The sequence below is a fragment of the Rhinopithecus roxellana genome, chromosome 3, assembly GCF_007565055.1.
Source record: "Rhinopithecus roxellana isolate Shanxi Qingling chromosome 3, ASM756505v1, whole genome shotgun sequence".
Classification (NCBI taxonomy): domain Eukaryota; kingdom Metazoa; phylum Chordata; class Mammalia; order Primates; family Cercopithecidae; genus Rhinopithecus; species Rhinopithecus roxellana.
Genome location: NC_044551.1, coordinates 96,288,155 through 96,301,573, shown reverse-complemented (window position 1 = coordinate 96,301,573; position 13,419 = coordinate 96,288,155). Strand labels below are relative to the sequence as shown.

At 42.5% G+C, this 13,419-nt stretch overlaps 1 protein-coding gene across 5 annotated transcripts in view; it reads right to left on the bottom strand.

Annotated features, from left to right (window-relative positions):
* The window catches only part of TRIO (trio Rho guanine nucleotide exchange factor), a 367,782-nt gene that overhangs the window by 187,853 nt on the left and 166,510 nt on the right, over window positions 1-13,419 (bottom strand). For all 5 annotated transcript variants that reach the window (XR_004056304.1, XM_030926983.1, XM_030926984.1 and 2 more), the window contains exon 9: window positions 3,584-3,814. Coding sequence is in view for 4 of the 5 variants with exons in the window: in XM_030926983.1 (XP_030782843.1) it covers window positions 3,584-3,814 (231 nt within the window). In the remaining variant the exon portion in view is untranslated. The remainder of the gene's footprint in view (window positions 1-3,583; window positions 3,815-13,419) is intronic.

Sequence of the window (13,419 nt, the reverse complement as noted above, 5' to 3'; positions counted from 1 at the left end):
GGGGCTTCCTCTAGGGAACTCATCTGGCTTCAGGAAAGCAAACCTATGGGGCCACTCACTGCTCCTGACATGCTGGAGTAACTAAATCTCAACAATCCAAGAAGAGCCAGGCCAGCCGAATGGGTGAGGCAGAAAAACAAGTCTGATGGCATCCCCTTTGGACTACTTCTACCCATCTGAACAGGCAAAGCAAAAACAAGTTACCTTCTTAGAAAAAACTAAAGCATACTCTAAACTAGAATACAGTGTGTGGCAGTAACACAGCTATTTATTCATTCATTCATTCATTCATTCATTCATTCATTCATTCAACCAAACCTTTGCAGATACTCTGATACTAAACATAAGGCAATGGAGAGATGCATATTATTTGATCATTAGGAAATGTGATAAAGAATTTCCATTTTCTTTTTAAGTGAACAATGGCAAAGGCAGCCAGCATGTGCATCTGGGAAAGTCCTCAGCAGGTCTTCCCAACTCCCCGCCCAGCTCTAAACTGGAAGCACGGTAAGTGTGCTACACACAGCAGCTTCAACCACCTCTCCTGCCATGCCCGACTACCATCCGAAATGCCTTCTACACGGAAGTTATGAATTGGCCTCTGCTTATTAAGAGGGGAAAAAATTAACCACAAAATCAAAATTAACCATGTTTTACAAACCAAAGTCCCTCTGTCATCCTCCCCCATTTGGTTCCTCAGGGCCCACTAACAGACATATTTGTTCCTTCAAATACTTTCCAACAGACAAGCATTTACTCTTCTGGGGTGGTGTGCATAAAACTGTAATCATTCCATGCCTCGCCTATTGTTCAGTAATTTGCTCTTCCTTTTTCTCAATGTATTTACAGGTGCTTTTGCATCACCCAAAGCAATCAAATGAAAACCACTGTGGTGTCTCTAATAGGTTTACTATGTTCTTATGGATTTCGGTTTACAAATTTATCTTCTGCTGGTAACGTCCTTCTAAAGTACTACTATTTTTCTTTCATTTATTCCTGACTTGCCTCTCCTACTCTACACTTAATATGGCAAAAACTTCCCTATGTGTCATTAATTCCTTGAGTTTCAGAAACACAGTTTTGGTTTTGACATCCTATTGTCACAGTATTTGCTCTGATTAATCTTATCAGCCTCACTCTTTACCTCACAAGTCAAAGCCTACAGAGCAATTTCTTGTTCACATAACAAGTCCAAACCATTCCAGATCATTCATCAACAAAAATAATTAACTTCATGAACAGTATCTATTTTCTATGGAATGCTAACAGGACCATGTATGCATTATGTGTATTGCAAAAAAACACTTTCTCCTGCTGACATCCAAGCCAACATGCTGTTTGAGAGGGGAAAGAAAGCTGGCTTAAAGAATTGGGCTCATAATTATCATAATTACCTTTCTACGTGTTTGCTGTTTTCAAACTCAAGCACATTAAGTATTTGGCGCCAAATTAGATGGCCAGATTCAGCCTATTTCCAAGGGCTTCCTTACCTTGTGCACTTTTCTAACCTAAGCATAAGGTTAGAGAAAAAAGAGCCATGAGAAATGGGGTGTGGGGGGAAAGGAAGGGGTGTCCCTGCCGCTGCTTCCTCGGGTGAGTTAATGAGACCCCCTCCTGAGAAGTGCATCAGTCCACAGATGGGGAATTATGCTCGACCCAAAGGATACAAGGAATGTGGGGAAGCTTTCAACAGCTACATTTAAACCGCCAACATTTCATGGTTTGTAGAAGTTTTTGGACAATTCAAAAACACGATTATTCATGATTTCATTCCCACAATGTCTGTCCTCTCAATCCCTCTTCACCACTGGCTCCCTCTTCTTCTTTCCTGCACTGTATTCTTTCTCCCGCAATTATCTTCTTGGACTAAAACAACATTGTTAAGAAGCATAAATAATAACAAAATGATCATTCCTGAAGCACTTTGTATATGTAACCTTCGGAGAACTCAAAAAATAAAATTAGAATCAAAGCATGGTGCATGAAAATTTTAAATTACAGGGCCATTCGGGGTCTTTTTTTTTCTTTTTTTTTTTTGAGATAGAGTCTTGCTCTGTCACCCAGGCTTAAGTGCAGTGGCGTGATCTTGGCTCACTGCAACCTCCGCCTCCCAGGTTCAAGTGATTCTCCTGCCTCAGTCTCCTGAGTAACTGGGATTACAAGCATGAGCCAGCATGCCAGGCTTTTTTTTTGAGACGGAGTCTCACTCTGTCACCTAGGCTAGAGTGCAATGGTGCAATCTTGGCTCACTGCAACCTCCGCCTCCTAGGTTCAAGCGATTCTCCTGCCTCAGCCTTCCAAATAGCTGGGATTATAGGCATGTGCCACCAGACCAGGCTAATTTTTGTATTTTTAGTAGAGATGGGTTTTCACAATGTTGGGCAGGCTGGTCTCGAACTCCTGACCTCAGGTGATCCACCACCCTCAGCCTCCCAAAGTGCTGGGATTACAGGCATGAGTTACCTCACCTGGCCTAATTTTTGTATTTTTAATACAGACAGGGTTTCGCCATGTTGGCCAGGTTGGTCTCAAACTCCTGGTGTCAAGTGATCTGCCCATCTCGGCCTCCCGAAGTGCTGGGATTACAGGCGTGAGCCACTGCGCCTGGCCCATTCTGTGTCTTTTGAACTTACCAGACTCACGTGAAGTGAAGAATGATGACAATGACGGTGAATGACATACAGAGAATCTCATTCTCATCGGAACACAGGGCGACTCTGCAAATTCCCAGACCATTCAGCAGAAAGCTCACTCACCTTCACATGCCACTCAGGGAGATGGACACCTGAGACAGTGAGAGTGGCTCTACTGCAGGCTTATCACGGCAGCTCCCAGCCAACTTCCTGAGGCCATGGGCTGCCCTGCATTCTCCAGCATTCCTCCTCCCCAGAGGTGACACCTCATTCATTCCCTTGTCTTTCCCTCTATTTGGGGGCAAGGACATGGCTAATATCTTATTTATCCCTAAAGCTATGTCATATTTTACTCCCATAGCTTTAATCCTTAAAACTCTTATTCTATCATAAGGAAGCAAATCAATGGGGAACTGGACTTACTCTTACTTTTGTTTCTTTAAAACAAAAGAGATGTCAACTGCTTAGAAATGAGTAGTCATAAAAGTCTACTTTTCATCAACGAGATAACTAATTATAATGCACCTACTGTGCACCAGGGACTGTACTATCTACCAAGTGGGAAGTGAAGCATGACCACCTCACTGTTTAAGTAGTTGGAAAACACACAAGTGTAAACTAAATTGTAACAATACATTGCTGGGAGCACACCAGCATTATTGCCACAAATAAATATAAACGAGAATGATCTGTTTCTAGAAGAAAACTCAGACACTTCCCAGTGTAGGCCTCACATCCTCTCCTGGGTTCGGCGCACAGGAGCTACTGGCTGACAGCAGCCTGAACACGCGTTCTTAAGCCCAGTTTTCACTTCCAGACAACAAAAAAGCTCCTCTGCTTATCTTCTAGTCATCACTCCTTAAACACAGATCTTCCCAATATGATGAGGTATTCAAACTCCACTCAATAAAAGCCATTTCCCACGCAGAAGGGCACGAAGCGAAACTGACCTGTTGAACGTCCTGCTGGAAAACACACAGCTGCAGCCTCTGATGGAGCCGGACCTTGCGGTGTTGCCAGATGTTCTCAAGCTGCCGCTGGTGGTGCAGCACCTCGTGGATGACATCCAGGACATGGTGCACGGCCTTGGAATAGTTGGCAGACGCCGTCAGGGAATCGGAGCTGCCAGGAGTCAAGGGCCGCTGGAGCTTGTCAAGGAGCGACTTCCCATCTTGGCTCACCTGCCCACAAAATACATGAGTGATTCTTCAAGATCTGAGGTCTGTGCCACAGATGCTGTCCTTGGATACGTGTGTGTACCTACAGGCACACATGTACATGTACACACATTACACACATACCCATTCACACCACAGTTTTACTCAGAGGCAGTTTTATATAGGATAAAATTTAAAACAATCCATGAGCTATCCAATGACATCACAAAGCCAAATGATGCAAAACACTAGGTGAAAATAAAAGAACATTAATTACAACAAAACACTGTAGTAGATACTACTCAATGAATAGGCATACTATTTGCCTTAAATGCCACAAATCAACTAACAGAAACTGCATTCCTGGGATATCTGCAAATTAAAATTTAAAAGTAATAATTTTATCTTGAGACATGTTAGAAAGAATACAACAGATCATCACAATGGAACAAAATTGTTCCTTAAAGCCTCAGTTAAAAAAAAAATCTAGTACTAGCACTAGATTGCTAGTACTAGGCAAAGAATATGTACTTAAACTTTCTGACATAGCTGGAGAGCAATTTAACATCACAAAAGAAAATTTAAAATGCCATTCTATTTGACTCATTAACTTTAAAAAGTAGTTTTAATTAAAATGCCATCATTTAAAAAAAGATTTCAGCGCCATATTATGGCAATTTATTCTCAAACTACAGTTAAATGAAAGCATTCGGGCTAATCAAAGAAATAAGAAAAGGTGACGGTGCAATTTAGAAAGAAAGCATTGTGTTTTTCCTATTTATGTGACTCATAAGACTTATGAGTAATTAATTATGCCAGATGTTCTTGGGGGGAAAAAAAGTGACAATCAGACAACACAAAGTGTGTGTGATGCATAAGGTAACCAGGTGTGGGAGATGCAGGTGTCTTAAGTAGGGCCTCTTCACATGATCCTTCTGCTTAGATACTTCTGAATCTAAAAACCTCCTTGGGTTTCTAGTAAGAAGAGAAGCAGGCCGGGTGCAGTGGCTCACACCTGTAATCCCAGCACTTTGGGAGGCCGAGGCGGGCGGATCATGAGGTCAAGTGATCGAGACCATCCTGGCCAATATGGTGAAACTCCTTCTCTACTAAAAATACAAAAATTAGCTGGGCATGGTGGTGGGCACCTGTAGTCCCAGCTATTCATGAGGCTGAGGCAGGAGAATGACTTGACTCCGGGAGGTGGAAGTTGCAGTGAGCCGAGATCGTGCCACTGCACTCCAGCCTGGGCAACACAGTGAGACTCCATCTCCAAAAAAAAGAAGAGGAGCAAGTTTAGGGGCACTTTTAACAGACATAAGCCCAGTTTAGAAGAAGCCCTTAGAATAAAAAAGAGCACACAGGAAATGGGTAAATGGGAAAAGCTAAAACTGAGAGCCTTTACAACCAAAACCTGGTGGCAAATGACCCTGCAGAATTTCCTAATCACTTCCTTTAATCCTCTTCTAACTGCAGTTGTGCCAGATTGTAACACATTTACTTTTCAATACCTGAATTTGAGACGTTGGAAGTGCTGATTATTCCTTACCAGGGTTTAAAATTCACTTAATACAGCCTTACAGCAAAACTTAAGAGGAAATAAGCTCAGCTGACATAACCAAAGATAACAAGGGAAAAACTAACCACATTAACTGCTGAATTAGTGTCAGTTAAAACAAAAATGGAAAATTTAAAGAGTCTTCTAAAGCAGGGTTCTCACTTGTGCCCAGAAGTCACTGAAATTGGTGTGGACACTGTTGATGTAATGGTTTTGAAGAGAGGAGGCACCAGGATTGATTTGGGTGGTGGATTCAGAGAAGCAGGGTACTCTGAAATGAGCAGGATATTAGCACATGGTGAAGAAATGTCCTGCTTTTTGTGATTATCTAAGCAAGGCTCTTTTTAACACACAAATACACGGTTTTTCTCTCTTTGCTCAGTGTTAACATCACTGATCTTTCCACAAATCCAACACCCATGTTAATCAAAGAAAGATAGTGTTTGGTTTTCTTTGGAACTTTACAGGAGCTGTTTTCCCTTTCAAAATATCACATGACCACAATAAAACCATTCTCAATACTTGCATCACCAAGAGGCCACATGACCAGGCTACAGTTATAGTTGCTATATTCCCAATGGTTTTATATACATGACCAGCATCTGAATATCTAATTTTTTCACCTACAATAGATGCACTTAGGCATTTATAGACTGAAAAACATTTTATCATAAATCACCTTTGTCTCCAACTTACATTGTAGCATGTAATTTTTATGTACACATATAAATTATACGCAAAGGTAAAGTATGTATGCATTTTATTTCAGGGTCATAAAGCAGGTGTCATAAAATTTGTGTGATATAATTAGAGTGCTGCATCTCTCAGAACTGAGAGCTACTGCTCCAAGTCATACATTTCACATTGTGTCAACCTTGAAAAGAATTCCTTACAAATGTTTCCTCTACATTTTACTCCTTGCAATACTGTCGGAAAATGTACATCAGAACATATGATTTGGTGAACTGTGCCAGAAACTGACAGCTGTTCCCCAAAATCCACTTGCCCCTCCCGGATAGCCAAACCCCTACAGTCAGAAACAGCAGCACTCCAGCTATAATGCCACATTTCCCAGCCTTGCTTACATATATGAGTGGCCAATATACAAAAGTAAAAAATGTTGCATGGGAATTCCAGGGAAGCTGTGTAGGGCTAAGCTGGCAGGTGCGCTCATTCCCCTGTCCGTTCCTCCTCCTTGCTGCCAAGAACTTGAATGAGATGGCTGGAGCTTCAGCAGTTACTGATGACTCTGAGGCAATCTTAACAACAGTAGCCTACCTGTTAAAAAAGGCAACACAGGAAGACAGAAGGATCCAGAGATCCTCTTACTAATAGAGCTACCACACTAGTCCTGGAACGACAGCCTTTGGATTTCTTTTACACGGGGAGAAAGCCAATTTCTATCTTAAGCCATTGTTTTGCAACTTAAACCACCAAATGCAAAAGGACAAGATGAGTTCCCAGCCCTCACCAAGTTTCCAAAACGCATCCCTGTGACACCATTAATATTCTTCAACTGAGAATGGAGTACTCTGAGCAACAATATTCCATGGAATCTTTCTTTCCTCAAGTGTCTCTGCAGCTGATTAACATATCTCCAGGCCAGAGATCGTGACAGGATTTCGAAGGACATACTTGCCCATGGCGGTGGAGGGCAGTGGAAAATGTCTATACACAAATATCTTAACATACAACAACTCATCAGGCAAAGCTCCACCTTCTGAGAACTCATAAGCGGGGATGAAAGTGTCTGTTGGTCCCACCACTGGTACTGTCATTTGTTGGTAGTGACAGTGGCAGTAAAGACCCTGGGCGAGAAAACACCTCTTGTACCCACTAAAACCAGACAGCATGGAACTCCATGTTTTAAAAAATAGCATTTCTCCAATAAACCTTTCCAAATATGATTCTATATTATTTCAGTACAGGTTTTGTAGACTTGGCAATTAAAGTACTATTTAAGCACATAAAGGATGGCATATACAGTTTCGCTTTTGGCAAAATGTCTTAGTCTTTGTAATTACAGTAATATGTGAAAAATATGCTACTATTTTATGAAGACTGCTGTTCTTTTGTACAGAGATAATAATTTTTAAATGGTACAGAATGACCAGGAGAAAATTAATGAAAGAACAGACTGCATAGAGCAGACAAAAAATTCACATAAAATGTAAGTGCTAAAACAAGTAACGTAAGTTTATGGCATGTGGGGTAGTTCTACAGTTTCTTAACTACAGAACCAGGCGAGTGAATTTACTTCAGTTATACATTTTGTTTAAAACTCTGTTTTTAGCTTCCAGGCACTAAAACTCTGAGCCACAAAGAGACAACAGCTGCAAAAAGAAATCAACCTCATCAAATAGCAGGACTTTCCTATAATAATTTTTTAACCAATCAGATCAGCTCATTTTTCAGTCGGCTCTTTGTTTTTCTTGGAATACACAGCTGGGGAACTTGAAGGGCAATCAAAGTTACATGTTACAAAGATCAACATTTTATAAAGAGAGAAACTAAAATGCTCTGATATCCAAATGAGTTCAGAAAAATGCAAGTACTAACTAAAACAGAAAAAGTAATTAAAGTTTAAAATTTTACCATATCAAAGGTATGTTTGTTTCTAATATTTAAAAAGAAGTGTAACTGTGTATAAACAATGGCCTGGTTCTTGAATATTTACTGTTCATCAGACTGCACATAGACTTGTAACTTGGATTTCTGCATGTCACCCTTAAAAAGAGCCACAAAACTTCAGAGATTTGCCTATTCTTGCTTCTGGTACTGAGATCTCTACATTTCCTGTAAAATCAGATGAGGGCTGAGTGTTTCCGGCAGGAATGTTCTTCACCTGCACAAGGGATGAACGTGGCTCTGACCTAAGGAAAGACAGCAGCATCTAGACATTCTTGCTTACCACTGCAAAAGCAACAACTGCCCAAAGACCAAATGAAGAAGAGTGACAGGCATATCAATTAAGTCCAAACGCAGTGTTTTAGATCTAAAACGTGCTAGAAAATGGCATTCCCAAGATACAACAAAAATAGGCAAAATACACCAAGACATTTAGCCTGTAATAAAGAAAAAGTGTTCCTTCAAAACTTTTATGAAATGAATTGCACTATTTCTGCTGACTCAAAGCCAACACTGTTTTAATTCTTTTTCAGTCTTAGCTCACCACGGCCTGCAGAGCACAGACCTCCACAGGAAGCCTGGGAATGATTTCACTCTCCTCTCCAACTCTTGCTGAACTTATTCTCATATCAAGGTTCTAATAAAGCAGAAAAGAATGAAAAGGGGTCAGCAGGTGACTACCCAGCTTATTCTGCAGCAATAGTTGACACTCCTCGGCCAAATAGTTGAACTCTTCTGAGTAAGGAGGTTCCAATCTGTCTTCAGATGGCTACATAAGATGCTCCTACCAACAGTGCAGGTCAATTACCTCCTGAAAGGGCATGTGTTCCCAACGACAGATACTTTCCCATGCTTCAGGGAGAACAAAGAGAAAGCTGGTTCCTTTTCCAGGCAAAGTTCTTACAGGATGGACCTTCAAACGCTGATTTCTATTTCTTTCAGCTATTCAGTTTCTTATTCAAAACCAGATCACTTTACCTTGGTCTGACTCTCTGACACCTGTAAACCTGGGATTATCGGAAAGGAAAAACCAAAATAAGACCACAACAGGAAACGGCTGGAGCAGCCCAGTTGGCGTGAGTCAGGTACATGTGCCTCACATGCATGTTCCACAGACTACACCTGGGCTCTACTTTTGTTGCTTTTATATCTCAAGTGCTTGCAAGGCCTCAAGCTGAGTTTGGGGTGAGAAGAAGATAGCTGTTGTATGGGCTGTTGGCTCTGATACTATGGCACATGCTGACTACAGCACTGCGTGTCACTACAGCAACACTGCGATCTTTAATGAGGCTTTATACAACTGTGACAGAAGTGACGGCTGGGCGCGGTGGCTCATGCCTGTAATCTCAGTACTTTGGGAGGCCGAGGTGGGCAGATCACTTGAAGTCAGGAGTTCAAGACCAGCCTGGCCAACATGGTGAAACCCTGTCTCTACTAAAAATACAAAAATTAGCCAGGCCTTGTGGCACATGCCTGTAATCCCAGCTGCTCGGGAGGCTGAGGCACAGGAATCGCTTAAACCCAGGAGGCAGAGGTTGCAGTGAGCTGAAATCGCACCACTGCATTCCAGCCTGGGCAACAGAGCAAGACTCCACTCCACAAAAAAAGAAGTGGCTCTACTGCAAGGGAACTGAGCTTCCACACATATCACAGAGAGTTGGTTTTTTTGTTTTAAGGAGTTTCCTATCCAGGTGACTCATTTTACTGTGTGTTTTTGTCTTTGCTAATAACCCCAACCCTGCCATCAACCATTGATACAGTGCCTTTAAAGAGGAGCTCAACCAGCTTTGCACGCAGCAAATCATTCATTCCCATGAGGCCTTGCTGAGGCACACAATGAGTTGGCACATTTGTTAAACTGAGAAATGGAAGCAGAAACTAAGCCCTGAAGTCACACGAGATCAAGCAAGCCAACACTCCATGGCACTTTGCCTTGCTTGTGCTCCGTGGCTGCAGCAGTGGCCCTTTGGTGGATGCGTGGCTGTTTATTATGCAGTCTCACCTTGCAATCCAAACACTTAGCATTGAGGCTCGCGAGGCAACACAGGCACACTGAGATGAAAATCATTTTTATAAATTTAGCTTGTTGAAAAACTAGTAGCTGAGTTGGCTTACTTAAAATGTTAAAAATGACTACAACTTATCTCCAACGTTTACACTGCTTCACTCTCTTGTGATCAACTGTAGCCAACAAGATTAGCTCAGACCTGGCAAGCTGAAGCAAGTGAGTGTTCAGAAGGCCCAGGTGCGTCCCTGTTGCTAAAGCACAAACAGGGGTGACACGGGCAGGTCTAATTAAAGCAAAGCAGAGCAGGTGCTTGCGTCTTGGAAAAAAAATGCTGGGAAGCTTTCCCAAAGCAAATTTATATGATCAGAGACTAGAAACTATAAACACTGTTCGAAGAAAAAGATTGTAGAGAAAATGAAGGGAGGAGAAGAAAGGGAATAAGAGAAGAGAGAGGCAAGGAAAAGGAAATAAGAAAAGCAAAGCAAGCCCTGCTTAACAGTACTCCTACCCCCACATGACCCGGCATCCAGCTCGATGTCTAGCACTTAGCAGGTGCTCCGTATCTGTGAGATGGACGCCTCCTCAGCAGACCCCCAGCTCTTCAGAGCAAGCTCAGGAGTGCTGCTCAGCATGTGATCTGTGTACCATCAGCATCAGTCGCTGCAGCACTAGAGAAGGCCTCTGAAAATGGAGATTCACTATCTCTGGGGTAGAGTACTGCTGCATTTTAAACCAAGACACTCAAGTCTGCAAACTACTGATTTAGGAACATAAAATAAAAATCACTTAAAAAACAAAAGCAGTCCTTCCCTTCCCATCTTCTTGACACCTTCCCTCTTGGCATGAAGAAACTGAGGAAGTGAGGGGTGGAGGTGCCAACAGAGGTGTCACTGTGCCAGGTTAAGTGAGTGGGTGGTAGGGGTTGGAGGTGGAGAACCCAGACAGAATGGTTGGGAAATGGAGCAAATTAAGGACATCAAGGACAATAGAAGCCAGGTTTCTTGCTGCCTGAGAACAGTAATAAACTCAGAAAGGGAAAGGATGGAAAGAACCCTGAGGTATTGGATTCGAAATGTGCAAACATATATTTTTAATACAGACAGATACATCAGTAATTTTATATAGACGTGTATGTGCATGCGTGAATGGGTGGGTAAGTGGTTAGATAGATAGATAGATAAATGAACGAGTGGTTGGGTAACTGGGTGGTTGGATGGATGGTTGGGTGATGGGGTGGACAGACGGACAGTTGGGTGACTGGGTGTATGGACAGGTGGTTGGGTGATTGGGTAGATGGACAGATGGACTAGACAGATGTGGATGGGTGGCTGGGTGACTGGGTGAACGGATGGGCAATTGAGTGATACGGCAGATGGATGGATATGGGTAGATTGATGAATGTAGGTGGCTGGGTGGATGGATGGATGGAGGGATGGAGGGATGGAGGGATGGATGGATGGATGGATGGATGGATGGATGGATGGATGGATGGGTGGGTGGATGGATGGGTGGATGGGTGGTTGGATAGATGAACGGATGGGTAATTGGATGGATGGATGGATGGATGGATGGATGGATGGATGGATGGGTGGTTGGGTGATCAGGAGGATGGATGATGGATGGATGACGAATGGGTAGTTGGGTGGATGGTTGGGTGATTGGCTGGATGAATGCATGCACTAATGAATGAATGATTGGATAAATGGACAGATGAATGGGTGGCTGGGTGATTAGGTGGATGGATGGATAAATGGATGGGGGTTTGGGAGGGTGGATGGATGGAGGGATGGATGGGTGGTTAGGTAATTGGTTGGATGGGAGAATGGATGGGTGATTGGATAAATGGAGGGATGGATGGTTGGATGGAAGAATGGATGGGTGACTGAATGGATGGACAGAAGAATGGGTGGTTGGGTGTGTGGATGGATGGATGGATGGAAGGATAAATATAGGTAGATGAATGGATGGGTAGCTGGGTGATTGGGTAGATGGATGAGTGGTTGGGTGGATGAACAATGGGTGGTTAGGTGGACAGATGGATGCACAGATAGATGGATGGATGGGTGAATGGATGGCATTCATGTTTCCTAACGCTGTCTGCTAAGAGGGCCCAGAAGTAGTGACACCTCACAAACAAACAAAACTCTGAGAACCCAGGTCTTTAAAATTCTAAAGACCATACAATACTATAAGGAACCACCCCACTTAGTGAGACAAGTGATCCCAGGGTAGGCAGGGAAAGTACAAAATAGCCAGGAACAAGTGCTCAAAGGACAATAAGGATGATCAAAAAGACACAGAAAAAAGCTCCTGCTGGCCAAGTCTAAACAATTTAGGAATGAAAACAGAGTATCAAATTATAACCGACTGATATAGGAAGATTTCATAAATTCATACTGATAGAAACAAACAAGAGAGAAAGGAAATACAGCCCATTCTTATGGTAGAAAGCCACCTAATAAATACAGAAGGAATAATGGAAATAGGTGATCACCATCACAGTGGTAGCTGCTATGGGCAGAAATCCTCAGTGGAAACTATGGCTGTGAGAAGTCTGATGAGGAACAGAGACTGGTATTCTATTAGAGTAGCTGCCCACAAAATGTGCAGCAAAGACTAATTTTTTAAATGGTGACTGTGCATTGGAGAAACCCTGCAGACACCAATCTGACCAAGTGGCCAAGATGAACACTACTCATAGCTGGAGAGGTCAGTATCCTGTGTCCACTGCGATGACACCCAGAGAAGGACATGCACTGCCAAAAAGGCACAGCCTGAGTCAGCCCACGAGAACTGGGGGCAACCAGAAATAAAGGGCCATCCAAAGAATGAAAGGCCTGTACTCTTTAAGTATGTCAAAGACACAAAGGCAGAGAAAGACTAAAGAATGTTCCATTTTAAAGGAGACGGATTGGTAAGACATGGCGATTAAATGTAGCGCACATTGCTGGACAGTGTCCGAGACCAGGAAAGAGAAAGGGGCATCGTTGGAATACTTGGGGAAATAGGATCAGGGTCTGTGGATAGGACGGTCACGTTGTATCAATGGTGCTTTGCTGACTGGAGAGAGAAGTAGTGGGGAGAGAGGATAAAGCAATGTGGCGAAATTCTAAAACTTGGAAAATCTGGGTGGAGGCAACGTAGGAGTTCTCTGTGCTATTCTACCACTTTCCTGTAGCCCTGAAACTATTTCAAAATGTAAATAATTTAAGAGGCAAAATAATTCATTCTGTTCTACTGAAAATCCTTTCAGTGCATCCAGTTCAAATTACTGTCTCCTTGAGTTTATAGCTCAGTTGCAAACATGTTCTTAGGCTAAAATTCCATCTAAGACCTCAGTTTGAGAGGCTGTTTACTTCCTGTCAAATTATTTTGAGATACTAGTACCAATGTAAATCAAATAAAACTACACCACAGGTAAATATAAGTTCCTGT